General features: G+C 48.2%; 1 protein-coding gene across 5 annotated transcripts in view; it reads right to left on the bottom strand.

The window, feature by feature from the left end:
- Positions 1-26,081, bottom strand: part of IL4R (interleukin 4 receptor) — a 50,641-nt gene that overhangs the window by 8,471 nt on the left and 16,089 nt on the right. For 3 of the 5 annotated variants that reach the window (XM_043454953.1, XM_043454956.1, XM_043454955.1), the window contains exons 2-6: positions 15,193-15,280; positions 12,915-13,053; positions 10,950-11,110; positions 9,069-9,220; positions 1,891-2,047 (exon numbers count right to left, since the gene is read on the bottom strand). In XM_043454953.1, coding sequence (XP_043310888.1) covers positions 1,891-2,047; positions 9,069-9,220; positions 10,950-11,110; positions 12,915-13,053; positions 15,193-15,262 — 679 coding nt within the window. In that variant the 5' untranslated portion in view covers positions 15,263-15,280. Of the gene's footprint in view, positions 1-1,890; positions 2,048-9,068; positions 9,221-10,949; positions 11,111-12,914; positions 13,054-15,192; positions 15,284-20,510; positions 20,536-26,081 lie in introns of those variants that run through there. The other 2 variants (XM_043454957.1, XM_043454954.1) reach the window with 2 other exon arrangements.

Below are 26,081 nucleotides of genomic sequence, written 5' to 3'. Positions count from 1 at the left end.
CGGCTGGGGAATTCCCCTGTAAGGCTTCATTTTATGTGAGATAATTCAGTATCTTTACTGAAAAAGTCGCCAAGTGTTGTTTAGGGGAACAGAGTACCAGATGAGGGACTACATTTCCCAGAACCCCTTGCAGCTATGTGTGGCCATGTGACCAGTTCCACCAATAGAACTTGAGAGGAAATGATGTGTGTCACTTCTTGCTGAGGCTTTTAAGAAGCAGCTGTGGTCTCCCCACTCTCATTCCCTTTCTGCTGGCTGGATTCAGATGATGGCAGGGCCCTAAGGCAGGGATTCTTCACTTGGGGACTTCCAACATGGTTGCCATTAGAATTTAGGGGTCTGGGAGCTTTGACGGGAAAGAAATGATAGCTTTATTTTCACTAACTTCTTTTTTTATATATAATTTTACTTATTGATTTATTTATGGCTGTACTGGGTCTTCATTGCTGCACAGGCTTTTCTCTAGTTGCAGGGAGTGGGAGCTACTCTTGAGTTGCAGTACACAGGCTTCCCACTGCGGTGGCTTCTCTTGCTGTGGAGCACAGGCTCTAGGGTACGCAGACTTCACTAGTTGCGGCTCCTAGGCTCTAGAGCTCAGGCTCAATAGCTGTGGCGGAGGGGCTTAACTGCTCCATGGCATGTGGGATCTTCCCAGATCAGGGACTGAGCCTGTGTCTCCTGCATTGGTAGGCAGATTCTTTACCACTGAACCACCAGGGAAACCTTCACTATCTTCTGAAACCTGGCGTTTCCTCCCATTAGGAATGGAGAGAGCAAGCTACACTGATAACAGCATCAGTCACTCAGGCCCCAACAGGAATCCCAGGTATTCTCTTATCACCCGATGGCAGGAGTACCATGAAATATCCTTTAAGCTCATCTACTTTGAAATGACAGTATTGATGAGAACTACCACTAGATCCTATTTTTAATGTGTTATTAAAGAAGCCTATATTCTCAGATAGCAACTATATTTTAAAATCTTTTTATAATCACATTTCAATACAATTAGGTTTCCACTGAAATCCTCTGTACTTTATTTCATACATTTAAAAATATCATTCTGGCTTGGGGTTGTCAAGGGGGAAAGGGGTGTGGGGGGTGGGATGAACTGAGAGATTGGGACTGGCCATATGCACACTACTTTAAGTAAAAGAGATAATCAACAAGGACCTACTATATAGCACAGGGAACTGTACTCAGTACTCATTAATAACCTATATGGGGAAAAAACCCTGAAAAAGAATAGATATATGAGTGTTCATAATTAATCACTTTGCTGTGTGCCTGAAACTAACACAATATTGTGAATCAACTATAAAAAATACTGAGATGAGGTCCACAGGCTTCGCTGGACTGTCCATGATACAGAAAGGCTAAGAATCTTTGTCCTAGAAAATGATGGAGCCACAGGGAGGAAAACCAGCTACGGATCAGCAAAGTTCATGTTGAACTGTTACCTGAGCAAGAAATACATTCCTATGGTTTGTTAAGCTGTGGAACTTGTGGGTTTGTTACTGTAACCTACCCCACACCCTGACTGTTATACCACATCAGTTGGAAATTCTGTTACTGCAGTTAGAGGCCTCTTATGATATGGAAACCAGATATTGAGCTGGGGTAAGTGGCCACAGAATGAAAGTGGGGAGCAGAGATGCTAACTGCTGAGAGTTCCCTGGTTGCCTAGTGGTTAGGGTTCCAGGGTTTCAATAGAGTGACCCGGGTTCAATCACTGGGCCCTCGTGGGGAAACTGAGATCCTGCAAGCCGTGAGGCAAGACCAAAAATAAATAAATAAATAAACCACCCCATACACACTCACAAACCCCCCCAAAAAACAGAGAGACAGAGAGAGATGCTAACTGTTCCGAACTCCTGGTAGGATACTCACAGTTGAGCCATTTGGTGCTGGGGCTCCACTCACTCCACGTGCTGTTGTAGCTCTGAGCCCAGGCCTTCACCCGTGCGCTGTAGGAAGCTCCAGACTTCAGGGTGCTGGCCGCGACACGGAGGCTGTACCCCAAGTAGGTCACGTTATAGATTCTGAACTGGTGGAAGAAAGGGAGCTGTCAGTGCATCTGCTTGCGGGGAGGGCAGAACCAGCTCCCTCCCGGGCTGCTGTCCTTCGCTGACCCCACAGTGCTGAAGAGCCACCAGCCTGGGTATTTGGTTATTCCTCCAACTCTAGGCCTCTGCCAGCTTCACGACAGTGACCAGAATCAAGCAAGATGGGTCACGGAACCGGCTCTTCCCCTACCCCTGCACCCCCTCATTGATTAGCCATTTGATGTTACTGAGGCCAGCTGATGAACCCTTCTGGGTTTTAGTTTCCTCATCTGTAAAATGAAGGTAAGAGTTCCTACTGACACTTTCTGGCTGTGTGACCTTGGATAAGTGACATAACCTCTCTGGGCCTTGATGTCTTCTGTAAAATGGCGATAATAAAAGTGTTGACCTCCCAGGGCTGTTGTGAGGATTAAGTGGGTTAATACAGGTCAGTACTTCAAACAAGGCCAGGCATGCAGGGAGCACAAGAGTGATCTTTCTGAGCACAGAGAGAGGCCAGCATGCCTCTCTCTCCTTCAAGGGCCACTCTAGAGCCTCCCCAGTCAAGCCCAGAATCAATGGCCCATCATCTCAGCCTCGCCCAACCAAGCCCCTCAATGAGAAGGAACTTCCAAGATCTGCTCTTAAGCGAAAAGGGCAGGATGAAGACTAGCACGTGTTGTCTGTTGGCTTTGACGTTAAAAACAGGAAGGGAGAAGGCTTAATGATGGTGGCAGACAGACTCTGAGATGGCCCCGTGAGCCTCACCGCATGTCACGTCCTTGGGGCATCCCCTTCCCGCTCCTTGCCTGGGGAGGGGGATGGGGGGCACGTGACTTATTCTGAATCAACAGAATATGGCAAAGGTAATGATTACGTAGGGACCATACGGATTCAATTCCATTATGGAAGACTAACTCCAACCTGCCAGGAGACTCTGGCTTTGAAAAGGTCACCAGGGTTAAGAACTGAGGGTGGCCTCCTGCTAAAGGCCAGCAAGAACCCGAGGCTCTCAGTTCAAAGCCTACGAGAAATTGAATGTTGCCGACATCACAGGAGCTCAGAAGGAATCCTGCAGCCAACTCATGTGTGTGCACCTTTGAGAGACCCTGGGAAGATGACCCAGCTAAGCCACGCCCAGGCTCCTGACCCCCAGAAACCCGGGGCAATAAATATGTGCTCTTCAAAGCAGTCGTGTTTGCAGTGGTATTATAATGTTTGCTTGCTCAGTTGTGTCCAACTCTCTGAGCTCCTATGGACTGCAGCCCGCCAGGCTCCTCTGTCCATGGGACTCTCCAGGCAAGAACACTGGAGTGGGTTGCCATGCCCTCCTCCAGGGGACCCTCCTGACCCAGGGATAGAACCTGCATCTCTTACGTCTCCGGTGTTGGCAGGCAAGTTCTTTACCACAAGCGCCACGTGGTCTGTTGTAAAGTGAGCTGAGGGGAGGTTGTACACAAAAAGGAAGCAAAGTCCTAACAGCCTGCTGGAGAAACTGGAGGGCAGCTGGAACTTTCCAGGGAAGCTGGGGATGGGGTGGAGGTGGCAGGAGGGGACCCAGGGCAGGCAGAGAAGAGCACTCTCATTGTCAGTGTCCCTTTCTTTCTAAATTGCAGTAAACAGGAAGCAGCAGCTGGAGCTGGTTCACAGAAGGAATCATACACCCGAGAGAGGAGTAGGGAATTGAGAAATGTTTTACTAAGAAGTAAAAAAGAAATCGAGCTTCCAAGGAACTACTTGCGGTACATTTGTTTTCTTTAACAAAAGGGCCAGGTGTTAGGGAGACTGTTCTGAGCAAAGGATCCTAGGGGGAGGGGAAAATAGCACAGGCTCTGGAGTTCAAATCCTGGCTTCAAATGCCAGCTTGGCCATTTCCAGTGCTGGGGCTCTGGGTGAGTCATTCCACGTCTCCAAGCCTCGATGCCCTCGTCACTAAATGGAGAGACAAACACCTCTCCACCTTCAGGACTTTCCCAGCCATTAGTCACAATACACATCATGCCTGGCACATAGCAGGCACTCAAGAAATGATCATGAATATGGCATTCATGGCCCTCGGTAGGCTTGAGGCCTCATTTTCTGCCTTTTCACGGTACACACTCCCACAGCCCCATAATCTTCAGATATGCCATGAATTTTCATACTGCCAAGCCTTCTACCTGGCCTATCCTCTAGCTAGAGAACTCCTATACATCCTTCAATGCCCAAGCCAAAACTCCATTACAGAATCTTTTCCAGAAATCATCCAGGATAAGGAGTAGCTCCATCTCCCAAATTTCACAGTGAGTTTCTAATATTTTTAGAATTGATCCCACCAGTCTGAGCCACAGCTGGTGTTTGCAGTATTGTAGCAAACAGCTGGACGCTCACCCAGCATCTATACCACTGGGGTCAGGTACTCAAAGCTCAGGGTAGGTAGGCCTCTGTCTCCAGTTCCAGGGTTAATTCTCATTGGTCTAAACCAATCATGGTTATTTCATTCCCTAGCCTCTGTCTGATTGGTTAAAGAGGAGCATGTGACCATCTCTGGCCAATGACTAATGAGGGGAATTCTTGCTGGCCCAGTTCTGTCCTTGGGAAGAGAAAGATGGGGGAAGATGTCTCATTAACTTCTGCCCCACCAACAAAAGAAGCTGGAAATGGAATTCTGAGGCCTGGGGCAACCCCGAGCACCTACATGACCACTACGCCACAGCCCAGGCACATTGACTGATTCTGTCTGCTGGTTGGAGTCTGGTGCCAGGTTCCAAACCCAGCTGCATTTCAGCCAGCCCAGTCTCTGTTCCCTGTTCCCAGAACTTCCTTTGGGTAGCCACCCCTCCCTCATTCTCGGCCCATCTGATCTGGGTGGGGTTGACCTGACCGGCTCCAGAGCAGGGAATATAATCCTCCCCTAGCCAGTGTGAACACTGTATCAGCATCCCCCTCCTGCCTACAGCCTGTGACATGTTCAGAGATTGGCATGTGGTCCCAGGCAGGTAGCTGATCACTGGCCCCAGGACTTTTACTGGGACTATCTGGAGAGAAGAACTTTTCCCACTGTGGCTTTAAGGCCGGAGCTTCTATTGGGCATATAGGCCTCTACGTGAGCAAAGAGCCTGCTTAAAAATGAGGCCAAGGGCCTCCCTGGTGGCTCAGTAAGGAATTTGTCTGCCAATGCAGGAGACATGGGTTCAATCCCTGATCTGGGAAGATCCCACGTGCTGCAGAGCAATTAAGCCCATGGGCAACAACTACTGAGCCTGTGCTCTGGAGCCTGGGAGCCACAACTACTAAAGCCTGAGAGTCCTAGAGCCTGTGTTTTGGAAACAAGAGAAGCCACCGCAATGAGAAGCCCGAGCGCTACAACTAGAGAATAGCCCCCGCTCCCCACAGTCTGAGAAAGGCTGGGCAGCAACCAAGACGCAGCACAGTCAAAAACAATAAATAAATGAAATTATTAAAAACAAAAAATGAAGCCAGGACTTCCCTGGTGCCTCAGTGGTAAAGAATTAGCCTGTCAGTGCAGAGGACATGGATCCAATCCCTGGTCTGGGAAGACCCCACATGCCTATGGAGCAACTAAACCTGGCCACCACAACTACTGAGCCTGTGCTCTAGAGCCTGCGAGCCACAACTACGGAGCCCAGACGCTGCAACGACTGAAGCCCGCACGCCTGGAGCCTGTGCTCCACAACAAGAGAAACTATTGCACTGAGAAACTCGCATACCGCAACTACAGAGTTGCCCCCACTTGCCGCAACTAGAGAAGGCCCGCCTGCAGTGACAAAGACCCAGTGCAGCCATAAATAAATAAATTAAAAAAAAAAAAAATGAAGCCAACACAGAATAAGGCAGGACCTAACGATGGAGACTCCAGGATCCTGGATCCAACCATGATGAGCAAACACATGACCTTCCTTTGGACCCCATAGACGGTACTCCTTTCTCCCCTCCAGCCCATCCCCTGAGCTAAGCCTGCACCAGTCCAGGAATGGGAAGGGGATTTACTGACCAAACTGCCTCTTTCCCTGGCATCTGTGCCAACCCCCTCTTCCCGACTGCTCTGAGCCTCCCCTGTATGAGCCCGGCTACCCTTCCTGTTTCTGTCCCACATCCTGGCCCAGCGCCAAGGAGGAAAACCACACCTGAGAGATGTAAATCAACACCCACCCCCTCCCCGGCTGGGCCAGAAGGAGAGGAAGCAGCAACAGAGCTGATGTGGCAGCTCAAGACGTCCGGGGCCTCTCCGCGGCAGCCAAGGTCAGGCTGGCCTGGCTTCTGGGACATGCAGCGTGGTCCCCAGCAGACTCTCGATAGTTACAGACTAGGGTCCGCGAGGACGAGATGGATGGGACTCTGAGGCCCGAGGCTCTCAGGGGAAAAGGAGGACGAGGTTTATGACGTTGTGCCAGGCAGGGGCGCCTGTCTGTGTCACCCTCTTTGTGCTCTCCACAGCCCTGTGGGGTTGGGCACTCTTGTTAGTGCCAAGTTACAGATGGGGAAACTGAGGCAAGAGGAGGGTGAGCAAGAAACTCAAGATCATGCAGCAAGTGGCAGCGCAGGTATTGGAACTCGGCTCCACGGGGTGCCAGGGCCCCTGGCATTCAGATGTCGTCCCTCCAATGGGAATATCTGAGGCAAAAATGTGAGTGGCTGACAATGGCCTTCACCCCCACCTGCACCTCTATTTTGAGGGGGGCTCAGCCATCCATTGTGTAGCCCTGAGATTATTTGGTGGTTTCTTACAAATCAATTCTCCCTGTTTTAAAAACGTCAATGAGTGCTGTGTGTTCTAAGTCGCTTCAGTCTTGTCCAACTCTTTGCGACCCTGTGGACTGTAGCCCACCAGGCTCCTCTGTCCATGGTATTCTCCAGATAAGAATGTTGGAGTGGGTTGCTGTGCCCTCCTCCACGGGATATTCGCCACCGAGGAATTGAACGCACATCTCTTATGTCTCCTAAATTGGCAGTCTGGTTCTTTATAACTAGCAGCACCTGGGAAGCCCCAGAATGTCAGTCAGTTCAGTTCAGTTCAGTTCTCAGTCGTATCTGACTCTTTGCGTCCCCATGGATTGCAGCATGCCAGGCCTCCCTGTCCATCACCAACTCAGGGAGCTTACTCAAACTCATGTCCACTGAGTTGGTGATGCCATCCAACCATCTCATACTCTGTCATCCCCTTCTCTTCCCGCCTTCAATCTTTCCCAGCATCAGGGTCTTTTCAAATGAGTCAGCTCTTCCCATCAGGTGGCCAAAGTACTGGAGTTTCAGCTTCAGCATCAGTCCTTCCAATGAATATTTAGGACTGATTTCCTTTAGGATGGACTGGTTGGATCTCCTTGCAGTCCAAGGGACTCTCAAGAGTCTTCTCCAACACCACAGTTCAAAAGCATCAATTCTTCAGCACTCAGCTTTCTTTATAGTCCAACTCTCACATCCATACATGACCACTGGGAAAAACCATAGCTTTGACTAGACGGACCTTTGTTGGCAAAGTAATGTCTCTGCTTTTTCATATGCTGTCTAGGTTGGTCATAGCTTTTCTTCTAAGGAGCAAGCGTCTTTTGGCTGCAGTCACCATTGGCAGTGATTTTGAAGTCCAAGAAAATAAAGTCTCTCACTATTTGCATTGTCTCCCCATCTATTTGCCATGAAGTGACGGGACTGGATGCCATGATCTTAGTTTTCAGGATGTTGAGTTTTAACTCAACATTTTCACTCTCCTCTTTCACTTTTATCAAAAGGCTCTTTAGTTTTTCTTTGCTTTCTGCCATAAGGGTGGAGTCATCTGCATATCTGAGGTTATTGACATTCCTGCCAGCGATCTTAATTCCATCTTGTGCTTTATCCAGCCTGGCATTTCACATGGTGTACTCTGCATATAAGTTAAATAAACAGGGTGACAATATACAGCCTTTATGTACTCCCTTCCTGATTTGGAACCAGTCTGTTGTTCCATGTCCAGTTCCAACTGTTGCTTCCTGACCTGCATACAGATTTCTCAGGAGGCAGGTCAGGTGGTCTGGTACTCCCATCTCTGGAAGAATTTTCCAGTTTGTTGTGATCCACATAGTCAAAAGCTTTGGTGTAGTCAATACAGCAGAAGTAGATGTATTTCTGGAACTCTCTTGCTTTTTCGATAATCCAACAGATGTTGGCCATTTGATCTCTGGTTCCAAATACATTTGTTTAAAAAGGAACATCACGAATAAAAAAAAATTAAATAAAACAGAACCCCTCTGCCACTGCTGTGACTGGGGGCAAGTATCAGATGCCATGAACATCTCATAAAGTAAATGCAATCAGAACCACGAAACAGCATTAAATTATGGCTGTACGTCTTTTCTGAGGGAAGGCTCTGAGCCTGCAGGCCCTTCTCTCTGTTATAAAGAAGCTCTGCTGACAGATTTCTAATTTATATTCATTCAAAACTTTAATAATAGTTCCATGTATTTTGGTATCTAGTATTACTGATAAAAGTCTAGAAAGTTTATTATTCATAGTGCTTTAAAACAAGTATTTGAATGAGACTTGAAACTTCTAATCTAATTCTGAGGATTTAAATACTATGTTGTTAAAGAAAAAAAGCAGGAAATTAACATGTGATACAGCATTATTAACTAAAATACAGATTCAGTTCAAATATCAAATAAATAAATAAATCTTCTTAAAAAAAAAAGCTCAGCTGAGAAGTGATTCTTGACAGTCAGTTTCAGGAGGGAGTGACCATCTCTCCCTGAGATTCAGTCATTTAAGTGTGTTTAGAGGTATCGCCTAAAATCTCAAGTGCCCCACCCCTGGGAAACAGATGTGGTCCACAGCTCTTCCTCTATAGATGAGGAGCCATGTCTGAAAATAAACTCCCTGTCTGCACACTGGGAATCAGGGGCCTGGAGAGGTGGAGAGACTGGTCCCCAAACAGAGCCACGACCAGCCACGTCCAGATGGGGGTCGCTCTCCCATCTCACTCCCCAGAGTCTGAGTCTCCACCCACCCAAGTCCCAAGCAGTCACAGAGAAACCCCGCAGGGTGCCCACTCACATCTGTGGGGTCGTTTTCATTTGAGATGTTGACCAGGTAGGAGAGCTCGGAGTTCAGGAGGTTCTCAGAAGGGTACGGGTTGCTCCATGTCAGCAGCCACGTGTGGGAGATGTCGGCCTGAACCGTGAGGTTTCTGGGGGCCAGCGGTTTCACTGTGGAGAAGGAGTGGCTGGTGAGGGGCTGGGTGGGGCGACGGGAGGAGGCAGGCACGTAGACAGTTTAGACTCTCAGTCACCACCACCTCCGCAGCACATCAATGGGAAACCACACAGACTTAGTCATAACAGAGAATTACAACCATATACCTGATTCTCACGTTGCTAAAATCCTACTGAGCACTTATTGTTCTCCTTGTTTAGTTGTTAAGTCATGTCAGACTCTTTTTGCTACCCCATGGACTGTAGCCCACCAGGCTCCACTGTTCATGGGATTTCTCAGGCAAGAATACTGAAGTGGGTTGCCATTTCCTTCTCCAGAGTATCTTCCCTCCCCGGGGATCGAACCTGCATCTCCTGTACTGGCAGGTGGGTTCTTTACCACGGAGCCATCAGGGAGTCCACTGAGCACTTCAGGGCTTATTAACTACCTTTTCACAGTGAATGCAAAACGGATAAGCCAAGTAACCTGAACTCTGGCTTTTCCACTTTGATCCTTCTGGCCACATCTGTGTCCTGTATTATTTACTAAGCATTTTTCTTTATTTTGATTCATGTGTTTTAAAGCTTCATCTCTTTTAAAATGATCATACCCACGAGATCACAGGTACATAATGAGCATTAAAAGTCGATCAGTCTTGTCCAACTCGTTGCGACCCCAGGGACTATACAGTCCATGGAATTCTCCAGGCCAGAATACTGGAGTGGGTAGTCTTTCCCTTCTTCAGGGGATCTTCCCAACCCAGGGATCGAACCCAGGGATCAAACCCAGGTCTCTCACATTGCAGGTGGATTCTTTACCAGCTGAGCCACAAGGGAAGCTCAAGAATACTAGAGTGGGTAGCCTATCCCTTCTCCAGTGGATCTTCCTGACCCAAAAATCAAACTGGGGTCTCCTGCATTGCAGGTGGATTCTTAACCAATTGAGCTATCAGAGAAGCCCCTAAAATCAATATGCATGTGTAAAAATTATTTTAATTGATAGGCTCATTCATAGGTCAATTTAAATCACCCCTACCCCACCCTGGGTATGAGAAATCGCTTCAGGAATTGCTGATGTAGTGGTGAAGACTGTGTGCTCTGTGAGAATACTGTCTCTACCACTTAGTAGCTGTGTGACCTTAGGCAGGTTACTTGCCTTCTCTGAACTATGTACTTTTTTTCTTCTCAATTGCAAAATAGGGGTACTAACTGTCTTTGAGAAACCAAGGCTCAGAGAGGTAACACGGCTTGCCCAAGATCACACAGGAATGAATGGTGTTTTAAACTCCTGTTACTACACTCCAGCACACTCTCCAGGGATTCCTCTGGGAACTCTGGGTATCAGGATAAGGGCAGCCTCCCACGGTCAACACTGTCTAAAGAAGCAGCAGCTGAATAGTTGACAGGGTGGAAGGATGGTTCCCAATTCAGTTTCTGACCTGCAGCAAGCATGCCTTCCACCAAACACACCTCATTCAACACGTTGATCTGGGCACTTAAATTTTGAAGGTTGAAATATCTGAACTGAACGGGGCCTGATGTACTCTTGAGCCAACTCCATTTCAAAGATGGGAGGACTGAGGCCCAGAAAGGGGCACGAACCCCATCGGGTTTGGGAAAAGGTAGGAGGCTGCTTGCATGGCCCCCTCCCCGGAATGAAGCCTGCCCAGCACACTGCGGGAATGCCTGCAGCCCCGCCCCCGCCCCGCCCCACCCCGCCCCCGCCACGCCCCACCCTACTCACCATGCTCACTGGGCTTGAAGGAGCTGTTCCACAGCAGCTGCTCCTCGCCCCACAGGTCCACCTGGTAGGTATCTTCTCTGACCACGTTATCTATCAGCATATGGCATATGCACACCGTGTCCCCCGCACCTGCTTTGTTCTCGGGGATACATTTGTTGATTCTGCAAACACAGATGTTACATTAGGCTAGGCATGTGACCCACAGGCGTTCCAGGACACACCTCAAGGAACCACAGGCCCTTCCAGCTTCCTGGTCACCCTACCTCAAGGACCAGATCTGGGGACTTGGGACCAGAGCAGCTGGGGTGTGGTGGGGACAATGGCCTGGGACCACCTCCCTGCTGCCCACAGCTCCTCATCACATCCACCATGGACTTTTATCCACCCCTGTCCGCAGGCTTGGACCCTGAAAGCCAGTGAAAGGGAAGAACCCATGGCATGAAAGAACTTGTAATGACATATGTGTGTGTCCTAGAGCCTCTCCGGTCTCATAGGCTAGCCTGGGCACATACCCTGTGCCCCACAGCCTAATCCTAACGTGTCACCCAAAATAGCCAACCGCACATCTCATGGGCTAGGCCAGCGGCTGGCAAATGTTTCCTGTAATGGACCAGATGCTAAATATTTGTGGCTTTGCGGGACATACCCTTTCTGTCCCAACTACACAACTCTGCTGATACAGCACAAAAAAGCCCCAGCCACAGACAATACATAAACAAATGGGCATGGATGTTGTCAATAAAACTTTATTTAAAAAAAATGGGGAAAAAAAAAAAACGGGTGGTGGGCCAGATGTGACCCATGGGGCAGTTTGCAGATCCCCGGTCTAGGCCAATGTGCATACAGAAGCACAGTCGGTAGCCTAAATTGGGTAGCCACGTTGGCTGTACTCAGTAGCCCACATAGGGTACGCTGTATATCCCATTGTGCTTCATAACTGTATGTCTTGTGTACTAGGTCATGTCCTGGGTACCATATGCAACAGCAGTTAGCCCTGTGTACCATGGGATATCCCAGTGAACCACCTGGAAAAACATTCCAAGTTCCATGGTCCACCAATCATTGCAGTGAACTCTATCACTAACACTGCACCCCTAAACAATGGTCTAGCCCGGAAGTTCTCAAAGTGTGGTCTGGGGTTCCACTGGGTCTAACAGTTTTCATAGTAATACTCTGACATCAGCCATCATTTCCACTGTTTTTCTCTCAGAAGCTTAGGGTGGAATTTTCCAGAGGCCACATGATCTGTGGCCATGTTGTTGCTCCGACAGCCTGTTGAATGGGAACTTGTTGGCTCTTGTAATTTAAATTTTCTGTTTTAATTTCTAACACAGAAAATATCAATAGATCTAAGTTACCCAGGCTACATCTATTGGAAGGACTGATGGTGAAGCTGAAGCTCCAGTACTTTGGCCACATGATACAAAGAGCCAACTCAGTGGAAAAGACCCTGATGCTGGGAAAGACTGAGGGCGGAAAGAGAAGGGGGTGACAGAGGATGAGATGGTTGGATGGCATCACTGACTCAATGGACATGAGTCTGAGCAAACTCTGGGAGATAATGAAGGACAGGGAAGCCTGACATGCTGCAGTCCATGGGGGTCGCAGAGTGTCGGACATGACCTAATGACTGAATAGCAACAACAGCTGATATCAGACTAAAGCTTTTGAGGTCCTCGCTAATTCTTAAGCATCCAAGATAATCCTGAGACAAAAATGTTTGATAACCTCTGGTCTAGTCCAGAATTCCACCACATCCACCTGCCAGGTGCCTTGGTGATACTGACCCTGGAGCACCTCAATGCACTCATTGCCTCTTACCCTGCACCCCAGGGCACCTCATCTCTGCGGTGCCCAGTCAAGCCCCCAAGAGCTGAATTTAGCACATGCACTCCAGGGCACCACCTAGGCCAGGTGAACTCCAAGGCAAACCCTCCCCAACTCCCAGCTCCAGCCCAGACTCACTCAGAGAAGTAAAAGTTCAGCTGGTAGGTCAGGCGGAGCTCGGCCTGGCAGTTGGTGGGTCTGGACATCTCCCACTCACAGGTGGAGAAGGTGATGTAGTCGGAGAAGCAGGTGGGATCCTGAAGGACCCTCATGCTCCCTGGGGAGACACAGGAGACCTCTGAGCAGCTGGAGCCCGACGACCCAGAGGGATGAGTCAGAAACCAGCCCACACGGGACCAAGGGGCCCATCACACGACAATGAAACCACTGTCCCAGGCACAGTCCCTACAGAGGGGGGGCCGGGACCGGGCTCTGGGAGTTTCCCAGCTGGCACTGGGGTGATGCCTGCAGCTGAAGAAATACCCTCTGGGACAGGGTCCATCAGTGGGGACAGACCAAATGCACTTTTATCATATGCAAACTCAATGACCTGCCCGTGGCTGAATTAAAGAAAAAACATGTCAGTCTGGGGATTGCTACCCCACCACCACAGGCATCTGTCCCATGGTGTGGGTTGGGGGAGGCACTATTTTCCGCTGTCTTGCTCCCTGCCCCCCCATCTATTCCCCAGCCCTCTCTGTGCCCAGGAGGCTGACCCTCATGGCCTTGTCACCCAGACGCCTGGTCCTCTGGCTTGGGCCAATGCTGAAGGACGGGACGAAAGGCTTGGGGGACTTCTTCCAGCGAGTTTGTTGGCAGAGCTGGAATCTGAACCCAGCCAGATGAATGCTGGGTTTTGCCAAATCATCAGGGAGCTATTGCCCTGCTCTGGGCGGCCAGTGCCTGGCCACCAGGTGCCTTCCGGCTCCCACGCTCAGTACCAGGCCCCTCCCAGCTCACATCAACTTGTGTTTGTTCGCTGGATAAAGGAGTTACCCCATTAAGGAGAATCTTGCTGTTGTTTAGTCGCTAAGTCATGACTCTCTTGCAACCCAACAGACTGTAGCCCACCAGGCTTCTCTGTCCTTGGGATTTCCCAGGCACAAATACTGGAGTGGGTTTGCCATTTCCTCCTCCAGGGGATCTTTCCAACCCAGGGATCAAACCTGTATCTCCTGCACTGGCAAGCAGATTCTCTAACACTGATAACCAGGGAAGCCCAAGGAGAGTCTTAACTTACCTCATGTCTAAAACTAATTCCTGATTCCCCGCCCGCTCCAAATATCCTCTGCATCTCATCAATGACGACTGTGTCCCTCCCAGTCACTCAGGTTAGAAATGCTGGAGTCATTCCTGCTACCTCTGTCTCTCTCACCTCAACTCCAATCTGTCTTCAAATCTACCTCCCAGATGGATCCAAACGCCAATGCCATCCCCTCCGCTCTGCTGGTCCCGGCCCCACCTGTCTCACGGTGCCTCCTCCCTGCCTCCCAGCTTCCACCCTGCTTGGTCCCCTGCTTACCTAGTTATCTCCATCTCTTCCCTCCTCCTGCTCACTGACTCCCCTATGTCTGCCTCGTTTGGTCTCTCCAACACTCCAGGCAGGCTCTGGGCTCAGGGCCGCCACTGAGAACACTCCTAACCTGGGCGAGTGCCCGGCTTCCCATTTCCTTCAAATTTTTGCTCCACTGTGACTCCAGGCACTTTATTATTATTATTATTTTTAATTTTTAAATTGAAGGACAATTGCTTTACAGAATTTTGTGGTTTTCTGTCATACATCAAAAAGAATCAGCCATGGGTATACCCATGTCCCCTCCTTCCTGAACCTCCCTTCCATCTTCAAATCACAGTCCTTCCCCTCCAGCCAGCATTCCCAGTCCTCCCTCATCTGTCCTATTTTGTCTTTTGCCATCACCTTCTGAATGAATTTGAGTAAAACTCTGGGAGACAGTGGAGCCTGGCATGCTGCAGTCCCTCAGGTTACAAAGTTGGACACAACTTAGCAACTGAACAACAACAACAACGTCACCTTCTAAGGTAGCCTTTCCCTTCTCCAGGGGATCTTGCCAACCCAGGGTTCGAACCTGGGTATTGCAGGTAGACTCTTTATACTGAAGTGGGTAGCCTATCCCTTCTCCAGCAGATCTTCCTGACCCAGGAATCGAACTGGGGTCTCCTGCATTGCAGGTGGATTAGTTACCAGCTAAGCTATCAGGGAAGCCCCTAAGGATCTTTAGAATCTCCTTAATATTAGAACCATTTGTCATCAGCTGTCCCCTCCCACTATCATGCAGTCTCCTCAAATCTTTGTGTTGTTCTCTGATTATCCTGGGGGCTTGGTGCGGAAACAATCTAAAGGTTTGCTGAATGAAGGAAGGAACAGATGAATGACGGGGTGGGGGGGGTGACTTACCAGAACCGGCCACCCACAATAGGATTAGGCAGCTCACTGGGAACATGAGTACAGAGAGAAGCCGCCCCATCGGGAGATCCTACAGCGCCTGCTGGGAGCAAGTAATCGGGTTAGCGGGTTAGTGGTTTAGCACTGACTTGTGATCTCCCAGTCCCATCAACCCGAGGGCAGCTTTCAGAGCTCACCTCCCTCCAGATAGGACCCTCCCCCGGCCAGCAACAAGCCTCCCACACCCCCCCAGAGCTCTGCTTACAACCAGTAAACACAACACACCCGCACAAAGCCCAGAGTCAGAGCCACAGAACACCTGTCCCAAGAGATGCTTCTTGAAAAAAACCCCACGGCCTGTTAAGTTTGAGCAACCCCTTTAGGCTTCTGCAAATTCATAATACACATTAACATGTGAAGGTTCTGATAAATCTCACAGTAAAGGAATCTATATCTTTCTTCATTTAACCCAAGGCTTACAAAATTTATTTCCAGACCTAGCCTTCATTTGTGTGTGTGTGTGTGTGTGTGTGTGTGTGTGTGTGTGTGTGTGAGAAAACCCCAATTAATCTCTGGAGCAGTTTACAGTTGCTTGAAATATATCTTGGAGATGGCAGTCTTTAATTGTCCAGCCTTACAGAGCTAGTTAAATAAATGACGGTACCCATGCCAGGAAGTATTGTGTTCTGTGCTTAGTCACTCAGTCATGTCTGACTCTTTGCGACCCCATGGACTGTAGCCCACCAGGCTCCTCTGTCCATGGGATTTCCCAGGCAAGAATACTGGAGTGGGTTGCCATTTTCTTCTCCAGGGGATCTTCCTGACCCAGGGACTGAACTTGCTTCTCCTGTGTCTCCTGCATTGTAGGTGGATTCTTTACCCATTGAGCCACCAGGGAAGCCCCCATGAAGTATCAGGCAGCCACTAAAAATGACGCTGCCGAGTGTGTTAGATTTACTACATCCATGGCTTAGTTCTTCACTCCTCTTGTACCCATGCAACTTTGGAGTCCCTTGGACAGCAAGGAGATCAAACCAGTCGACCCTAAAGGAAATCAACCCTGAATATTCACTGGAAGGATTATTGCTGAAGCTGAAGCTCCAGTACTTTGGCCACCTGATGCAAAGTGCCGACTCACTGGAAAAGCCCCTGATGCTGGGCAAGACTGAAGGCAAAAGGAGGAGGGGACGGCAGAGGATGGGATGGTTGGGTAGCATCACAGACTCAGTGGACATGAATTTGAGCAACCTCTGGGGGATAGTGGAGAACAGGAAAGCCTGGCGTGCTGCAGTCCACAGGGTCGGACATGACTTAGCAACTAAACAGCAACCACCTTGCAGTGCTCCCACCCCATCATGACTCGGGGTAGGGTGCTCTCCCCGACCCTTGAACCCTGGCCTCAACTATGTGACTAGCTCCAGCCAGTAGGACATTAGCAAAAGTGATGCACAGGGAGACCTGCTGTTGCAGGCCCACTGCCTGGGCAACACGCCTGGGCTAGACTCTGGGAGGATGCTGACATGCCACAGTCCCAGCAGTTTCATGCTGTGTTAGGCAACAGGCGGCCACCCCACTTGGGAGAGTGAGGTCACTTGAGTCAGGTCAAGATCAGCAGGGCTGCCAGGCCAACTGGAGGCTGATCTTGGATGCACAACTGAAATCAGCTCAGCAAAATCAGCCAAGCCCAGGTAAGCTGGCCTACAAACTTGAGCTAAAAAATGTCTCCTGTTACACGCCCCTCAAGGTTTTGTGGTTAGTTGTTACACAACACTATTATTGTTCCCCTCAAGTCATTACTCCACCACCCTGACTTCTAACCCCTGGATCACTTTTCTGCTGTTTACACAAATGGAATCGTGCATCACCCCTAGCGTGTTAATGACACCCCATAACCCGTGATCTGTTGTTGTTCAGTCACTCATTCATGTCTGCCTCTGCAACTCCATGGACTGCAGCACGGCAGGCTTCCCTGTCCTTCACCATCTCCTGGAGTTTGCTCAGACTCATGTCCATTGAGTCGATGATTCCATCCAACCATCTCATCCTCTGTTGCTCTCTTCTCCTGCCCTTAGTCTTTCCTAGCATCAGCACCCAATCCGAGATTGGGGAATAAAAATTAGAAAATGTGGTTACCCCAAAGAAAACCTAATTCAAATCCCCCCAAATCACGAGGCCCAGCAAGAACCCCTTACGTACTGAAATCTCTTCTTCCAGATCTGTTCTATAAAAACTGGGAGATAAATATAAATTTTATTTACCAAAATAGCAGCACCCAATACATGCTAAAGCTTAAAATTTAAACTTACTATAGCCTTTAACATCATTCCAGGCCACTAGATTCCCAACAGTTAATTAGTAGTATTCCATTGTGTGGCCACTGTCAGCTTTTAGCCCTTATTTATTATGTTTATTACTTTGTTACTATAAACAGCGGGGTTTATGAGCCCTTCCTTGGAGAACCATCACCATACATTTCTCTGATTATTTCCTTAACTTTAAATACTTGCTCTGTCACTTGGGACAGAGCAAATTGCTTAACGCCCCTGTTTGTTGGTTTCCTAATCCATTAAGTGGGGCCAATACACCCCATTTCACTGGGATGTTATGAGGATTTTTTACAAATTAATTAACTAGGCTGTGTAGAGTCTTAGCTGAGGGCATACTGGAGTTTCTCTCTAGTTGAGGCATGTGGCATATGGGATCTTATGCCGTCCAAGGATCGAACCTGAGTCCCCTATATTGGAAGGTGGATTCTTAACCGCTGGACCATCAGGGAAGTCCCTGTTGTGAGGGTCCCTGTTGTGTGGAGTCCTCAAACAGTGACCTGAACAAAGTAATGGATCCAGTATTGTCAGCAGTTATCATCACTAAGAAAAGCGCTCAGGAGCCGACTCCCCAGGGGTCAAGGAGTTTGCAATTTTCTCCCACCACTCCTGGCGCTTAAAGCCAAACACCCTCTCAGAAGCAATAGACTGGGATGGCTCCCCTGGCTTGACTGAGAGCACCCACTCCTCCACCCGCTAGCCCCGCAGCGGTCTCTAGGTGGGGGTCCCATCCGGAAAAGCAGCTGCCAGGCCTCGGGCTGCTTCAAAGTTCATGCGCCATTAAGAGAGTTACCCTATCTTTCAGAGTTTTGGCTCCTTTTACTGCTCCTTGGAAAAGATACCAAGATCAACCTCACAGGTATGTTGCAAAGAGGAAGTGAGCTGTGTACCTACAGCGCCTGGCACAAAGTCGGGAGCACGAGATGGCCCGAGTACCTCGCCAGGAGCCCCAGGCTCCGTCGGAAGCTTTCCAGTGACTGTGTCCCACTTGAAATCCCTCCCCAGCCGGGCCCAATCTCCCTCTCCACCTGGCTCCGCCTCCTTCTCTACTTGGCCCCGCCCATCTGAACTTGGCCCCGCCTCCTCTCCACCTGGCCCCCACCCGCACAGGCACTCCTGTCCCACTGGACACCTTCACTTCCTGCCGCTCTTCAATCACACCAGGAACTCATTCTCACCCCCAAGTCTTTCCTCTGCCTATCCTTTTCATTCATTCTTGCTCACTCTCGTCTCCCTCTCATGTATTCATTCATTTATACATTTATTCATAATGAATAAACGACCCCTTAATACTCAAGTAGTTTATTAAGAAAAGCAAGGACAGTCACCAACATAACTACAATAGAACCATCAAAAGCAGGCAGTTAACAGGGATGCCAGCTAACCCACAGACCCTATTTCCTTTTTGCTAATTGCCCCGACGATGCCCTTTTATGCCTCTGAGGACCATGCCATCCCAGCACCCAGGGCTTGGCTTCTAAATATTATTCTGCACGGACAGAAACCAGAGCTCCTCGGAGAAACAGCTGACTCTAGGAGCGGGGAAAGTACAAGAAGAGCTTAGAATTCTTGTGCCAGAAAGTAAGGGCGGGCTCCAAGAATGATGAAGACCTCTCAAAAAGAGCCAGCTAGAATGGGTGTCCACTGGCCAAAACAGGCAAAATTGGAACCTCATAATGAATCTTTTAGAAACCAACTGTAACCCTTAAGAGGTAAAATAGGGGTACAGAAGTCTAAGGTGATACAGATGAATAAGTGGGGGGAACGGACAACTCTGTTTCACCACAGCAGCCTCCAATCTCCCCACAAACTCATATTAATTATTATAAGTTAATGAATCAAATACTTATTAATTAACTATGCATGCATGCTAAGTCGCTTCAGTCATGTCCAACTGTTTGGGACCCCATGGACTATAGCCCACCAGGCTCCCCAGTCCATGGGATCCTCCAGGCAAGAATACTGGAGTGGGTTGTCATGCCCTACTCCAGGGAATCTTCCTGACTCAGGGATCGAAGCAGGTCTCTTAGGTCTCCTGCATTGACAGCCAGGTTCTTGACCACTAACACCACCTGGGAAGCTCCATTAATTAACTTTATAACTTTAGATATTTTGTATACAGTACTTTATATATGTGTGTGTATATATATACACACACATACATATATATATATAATTGTATAGAACCTTATACACAGAAACTGGCAGATACCACCTTAATCAAATGGCCTGTGTTGACATGGCCAGGAACAAATCAAGGTCATGAGCTTTCGGAAAACAATGCTCTTGGAGGAACACAGCATCCCTTCCCTGGGGTCCTGTCCCCAGTTCACAAGTCACATGGAAACGTGGAAATGTCAGACAAGCCTACTTGAAGGGTGGTCTGTATAGCAAGTGGCCTGTACTCTTCAAAAAGTGCCCTGGGGCGAAAGGCAAGGAGACTGGGAGACGTTCTCCTTTCAGCTGTGTGTCTATCATCCCAAGAGCCCAGACAAGAGTATCGTGTAGGATCAAGCTCCTAGTACCTAGGACAACGCCTGTGCTAGGAAAGCATGTACAAAGCACGTGCTCAGGAAAGTCTGTCGAATGAATTCACTTTGGACATGATCTGGCATGCTGATGGGCTCAGCACAGGGCTGGAAAACTTTCCCTAGGGGAGACTTGGTATCCACCTGAAGTCCCAACTGGCCTTCTTGGCAGAGCTGCCGTGAAGACCAAGGAAGGAGGGATGGGAGTGGGGTGGTAGGGCTTGTTTCCGCTGCCTAGTCCCAGTAACCTTCCCTCTCGCAAGATCACAGAGATCCACAGCATCCTGGGGCAGAGACGGCAAAGGGGTCATTCCAGCCCAAATTTTGAATAAAGAGAAACAGAGAGCTCAAGACTCATGTCCAGGGTCACACGGCAGAAGGCTAATGTGGTGAAGTCCTCTAAAATGGTGTGGGAGAGCAAAGCAAGCCCCTCTCAGGGAAGACTTAACTATGACATGTACAGTGGGCTGGGTGTTACCTCTTTGATCTGTTTTGGAGGGCACATCCAGACGTATGTATGTTCACACACCGACCCACATACGCACACCGACTGGTTTCATAGAGACCGCGGGTGTTGCATCTCAGGGGAAAATGCAAGATGTGATGTGCACATTTTCACACGGCACAGATGTGGTGGCAACAAGGGCTCTCTGAACATCACAGGGAATGGAAGGCAAAGGTGCAGAGAAGAAAAGTAATGAAAAGGAATAATTAGCAAGTGATCAAGCTAAGGCACGTGGCAAGAGGAAATAATTTCAAGTCCCTACCCTCCATTGTGGTGTTCCTGATATTGGGGTTGGGAGGGGTATCACGGTGGCCTGCCCAGTTCAAATGCCGACCCAAACAGGGGTGCCTGCCAATATTCCATTTCTCACATGCTGCCGTCCAGTTTCTGCTTGTACTCCTCCATGGACACGGTGCTCACGCCCAGGTCATTTCTGAGCAGAGCCTGACTGCTGGAAACAGCGTCTTTATCCTAACCAAGCATTTGTGTAAACAGAACCCTGCTTGTCAAGTATTCATTTGACCCTTTGCCAAGTGCACTAGAGTTATTACTTTACTGACTCAGCCTGAGAGCCCTGCAAGATGGCTTGTTATTCCCACTTTCTTCCCAAGGGAACTGAGGCCAGAGAGGTCAGATAACTTGCCCATCAGATACCACAGCTAGAGACAGGACAGGGCAAGGGTCAGAATCCAGGTGTGCTGGCTTCTGAGCCTAGGTACCTTCCAATATACCAACTCCTTCAACTTTTCCTAGAACCACAGACTGAACCCAACAAGATGGAAAGAAATGAGCCAGGAAGAGTTGGTTATTCTGCTTCTTTCTAAACATTTTACATAGATTAATTCAATAATCAAAACAGCCCTTCCAGCTAAAGCCATATTAACAGAGATATGAGAGCCATGGCCAGGGAGGTGACAGTACCCAAATGTAACTATGCATACCGTGGGAAGGAATCCTGCTGATTTGAAGCTTGTCAAGAGGATGACAGCTGACACAGAGAGGGTCCAAAAACCCCAGGGGATCTAGCAGGCCCTTCCCTAAAGGGCTCTGTGCGCCCACCTCCTGCAGCCTCATCATGCAGTCAACAAACATACAATATTTACCCCCATATTTAAACAAGCCAAGTTTCCTGGAGTGGGTAGCTATTCCCTTCTCCAGGGGATCTTCTTGACCCACGGATTGAACCCAGGTCTCCTGAAATGCAGGAGCTACCAGGGAAGCCCTAAACATTATGTGTGTGTGTATATATATATATATATATATATATATATATTCAGTTCAGTTCAGTTCAGTCGCTCAGTCATGTCCGACTCATTGCGACCCCATGGACTGCAGCACGCCAGGCCTCCCTATCCATCACCAACTCCCAGAGTTTATTTAAACTCACGTCCATTGAGTCAGTGATGCCATCCAACCATCTCATCCTCTGTTGTCCCCTTTTCCTCCCACCTTCAATCTTTCCCAGCATCAGGATATTTTCAAATGAGTCAGCTCTTCACATCAGGTGGCCAAAGTACTGGAGTTTCAGCTTCAACATCAGTCCTTCTAATGAATATTCAGGACTGATTTCCTTTAGGATGGACTGGTTGGATCTCCTTGCAGTCCAAGGGACTCTCAAGAGTCTTCTCCAATACCACAGTTCAAAAGCATCAGTTTTTCAGTGCTCAGCTTTCTTTACAGTCCAACTCTCACGTCCATACATGACTACTGGAAAAACCATAGCCTTGACTAGACGAACCTTTGTTGACAAAGTAATGTCTCTGCTTTTTAATATGCTGTCTAGTTTGGTCATGGGGCTTCCCTGGTGGCTCAGACGGTAAAGCGTCTGCCTGCAGTGCGGGAGACCCATTCGATCCCTGGGTTGGGAAGATCCCCTGGAGAAGGAAATGGCAACCCACTCCAGTACTCTTGTCTGGAAAATTCCATGGACTGAGGAGCCTGGTAGGCTACAGTCCATGGGGTCGCACACGACAAGAGTCGGACACGACTGAGCGACTTCACTTCACTAGGTTGGTCATAACTTTTCTTCCAAGGAGTAAGCGTCTTTTTATTTCATGGCCGCAGTCACCATCTGCAGTGATTTTGGAGCCCCAGAAAATAGTCTGTCACTGTTTCGATTGTTTCCCCATCTATTTGCCATGAAGTGATGGGACCGGGTACCATGATCTTCGTTTTCTGAATGTTGAGCTTTAAGCCAACTTTTTCACTCTCCTCTTTTACTTTCATCAAGAGGCTCTTTAGTCCTTTTCACTTTCTGCCATAAGGGTGGTGTCATCTGCATATCTGAGGTTATTGATATTTCTCCCGGCAATCTTGATTCCGGCTTGTGCTTCATCCAGCCCAGCGTTTTGCAAGATGTACTCTGCATAAGTTAAATAAGCAGGGTGACCATATACAGCCTTGACATACTCCTTTCCCTATTTTGAACCCATCTGTTGTTCCATGTCCAATTCTAACTGTTGCTTCCTGACCTGCATACAGGTTTCTCAAGAGGCAGGTCAACTGGTCTGGTATTCCCATCTCTTTAAGAATTTTCCACAGTTCGTGGTGATCCACACAGTCAAAGGCTTTGGCATAGTCAATAAAGCAGAAATAGATGCTTTTCTGGAACTCTCTTGCTTTTTCGAAAATCCAACAGATGTTGGCAATCTGATCTCTGGTTCCTCTGCCTTTTCTAAAACCAGCTTGTACATCTGGAAGTTCTTGGTTCAGGTACTATTGAAGCCTGGCTTGGAGAACTTTGAGCATTACTTTACTAGCATATGAGATGAGTACAACTGTGCGGTAGTTTGAGCATTCAATATTTAAAACAGGTCTATGAAGTAGGTACTATTATTTTTTCTCATTTTCATATGAGGAAACCAAGGCTCAGAAAAGTCTGGTGACTTGTCTGAGGTTACGGAGAGGTGACAGTCCTGGGATCTGAACAGGGGCAGTCAGGATCCAGAGCCTTGGCTCTTAACCACTCTCTGTGTTTAGACGCCAGAGTCCTCAAAGCTTTGGAGGTCACTGACCCATCTAAACATCCGTTGCAAACTCCAAGAACTTTTCCTAGAAAAGTGCACACATTTAATTTTGCATTCCATCTTAGTGGTTCACACAGAGGTTACTTGAGCTTGCCTGCATGGGTGCTAAGTCACTTCAGTTGGGTCCAACTCTTTGTGACCTATGGACCATAGCCCACGAGGCTCCTCAGTCCATGGGATTCTCCAGGCAAGAATACTGGAGTGGGCTGCCATGCCTTCTTCCAGGGGATCTTCCCAACCCAGGGATCAAACTCGCGTCTCCTGTGTCTCCTGTACTGACAGGTGGGTTCTTTACCACTGAATCACCAGGGAAGCCCATTTGAGCTTACTGAAGCCCAAGTAAGGACTCCAGGTTGAAGGCCCTCCTCTAGGCAATGAGCAGTGTTTGAGAATCTTTGAATAAGGTCATGTCAAGATTTTTTCCAAAACCCAGTTTGGAGGTAGGGAGAACAGTGGAATAAGGGGAAGCCAGCAGTGGGAGGGGCAGTGAGCAGTTACAACAAACATGAGTCACCCCATCTTGCACCCCAATCTTGCCATCTTGCACCCCATGTTGCAGCCAGAGTCATTTTAAAATCGGAAACCAGGCCATAATCTGCTCACTTCACTGGCCTCTGGCTCCTGAAAGATGTCTTCACTCGGGGTGGGGGGAGCACAGAGCCCCAAGGCTTCACAACCCATCCAAGAACAGCGTCTCTGACTCAGCATCAGATCCAAGCCCCGGGATGCAAACAGCCAATCCCAAAGGGCACACGCTGTGTGATTCCATTTATGTAACATTCTTGAAATGATCAAATTATGGAAATGGTGAATAGATGAGCGGCTGCTGGTGGCGACGGGAGGGGGTGGCAGGGAGGGAGGGAGGGAGGAAGGGAGGGAGGGAGGTGTGGCTATAAAAGGGCAACATGGGGATCCTCGAGAGGAAAGGACTGCTCCGTGTCTCACTGTGGTCGTGGAGACAAAAAACTGGACACGTGATAACGTTAAATTAATAAGAATCAGGCTAACAAAATGAATAAAAATAACATGTGCGTGCGTGCTTGCCTGTAAACACATGCAGACAAGTAGAAGCACAATAGGGGCTATCTGAGGACGACCAGGGGATTCTAGCAATGTCAATATCTTGGTTGTGATATTGAACTACAGTTTTGCAAGACATTATCACCCTTCGCAGAAAGAGTATAAGGGACCTCTCTGTATTATTTCTTACAATTTTGTTGTGTTGTTGTTTAATCGCTCAGTCATGTCTGACTCTTTGCGACCCCATGGATGGTAGCTCACCAGGCTCCTCTGTCCATGGGGATTCTCCAGGCAAGAATACTGAAGTGGGTTGCCATGCTCTCCTCCAGGGGATCTTCCCAAGCCAGGGATCGAGCCCAGGTCTCCCGCATTGTAGGCAGATTCTTTACCTTCTGAGTCACCAGGGAAGCCCTCATTCTTACGATAATTACCATAAAATTAAAAGTTTAAGAAAATGCACATACAAAAAAATCCCGGACCACCCAAATCCCCCTAATGATCTGGGTCCTGAGACCCCAGTACCACTCCCTCCTATTCCTGCCCTCTTTCCCCAGGAGCCTTTCATCCCAGTGGCCCTCTGAACACTGATATACTCCTGTCTCTTTCCTCCCTCGAAGCCTATACACCAGGAAACACCATCCAACGAGGGCTCCTTCTGCGACTTCTTATCTCAGCACCTTGTTTATTTCTGTCATACACTTATCACCATCTCTAATCATATCACTGAGGTTATATGTGTGAATGCTCATTTTATTTCAGGATGTGGATGGCAAAGATACAAAGCTTTGGTGACAAAAATGTTTTCAGCCTTCCCAGATCAAAACACACCCTGAAGAAAAAAAGCAAGCAAGCAAAAGATTAGCAAAAAAGTAGCAACCTGCATTCTAGAAAGTGAAGGGCCTTCATATATAAAGTGGCCTTACAAATCAATAAAACAAACACAGCTTTGAGAAAAACAGCTGTGGTTATTGCTTTGTCCCCTGTGTCTAAACAATGCCTGACGTGTACACAGTGTGTGCTCATGAAACATCTATTAAATGTTGGTTAAAATTCAACCAAAGTGAAGACAATAATCTGTTTTTAAACATGGAGTATGTATCAAGCCTTTGCTCATTCCAATTGCTATGCATATATAATGCTTATTATGTGCTTGTAGGACTTGGTTCTAAGTGCCTACAACATACTGAGCAATTTAGTTCTCACAAGTACTATTAAAATCTCCAGTTTAAAAAAAAATCTTTTTATGCTATTTCTTATTTGAATGACATTTATTTTGGTCATCTTCTACTAAATTCAGCTGTTTTCTTTTTTCTTATTTTTTTGGTTTCATTTTAATTTTTAAAGTTGATTTTATTTTTTAATTGAAGAATAATTGCTTTATAGAATTTTGTTGTTTTCTATCAAACCTCAACAGGAATCAGTCAGAGGTATACATATGTCCCCTCCCTCTTGAAGCTCCCTCCCATCTCTCTCCCCATCCCACCAATCCCCATTTTAA

This window comes from Cervus canadensis, chromosome 32 (genome assembly GCF_019320065.1).
Source record: "Cervus canadensis isolate Bull #8, Minnesota chromosome 32, ASM1932006v1, whole genome shotgun sequence".
Lineage (NCBI taxonomy): Eukaryota > Metazoa > Chordata > Mammalia > Artiodactyla > Cervidae > Cervus > Cervus canadensis.
This window is presented reverse-complemented; position numbering and strand designations above follow the sequence as displayed.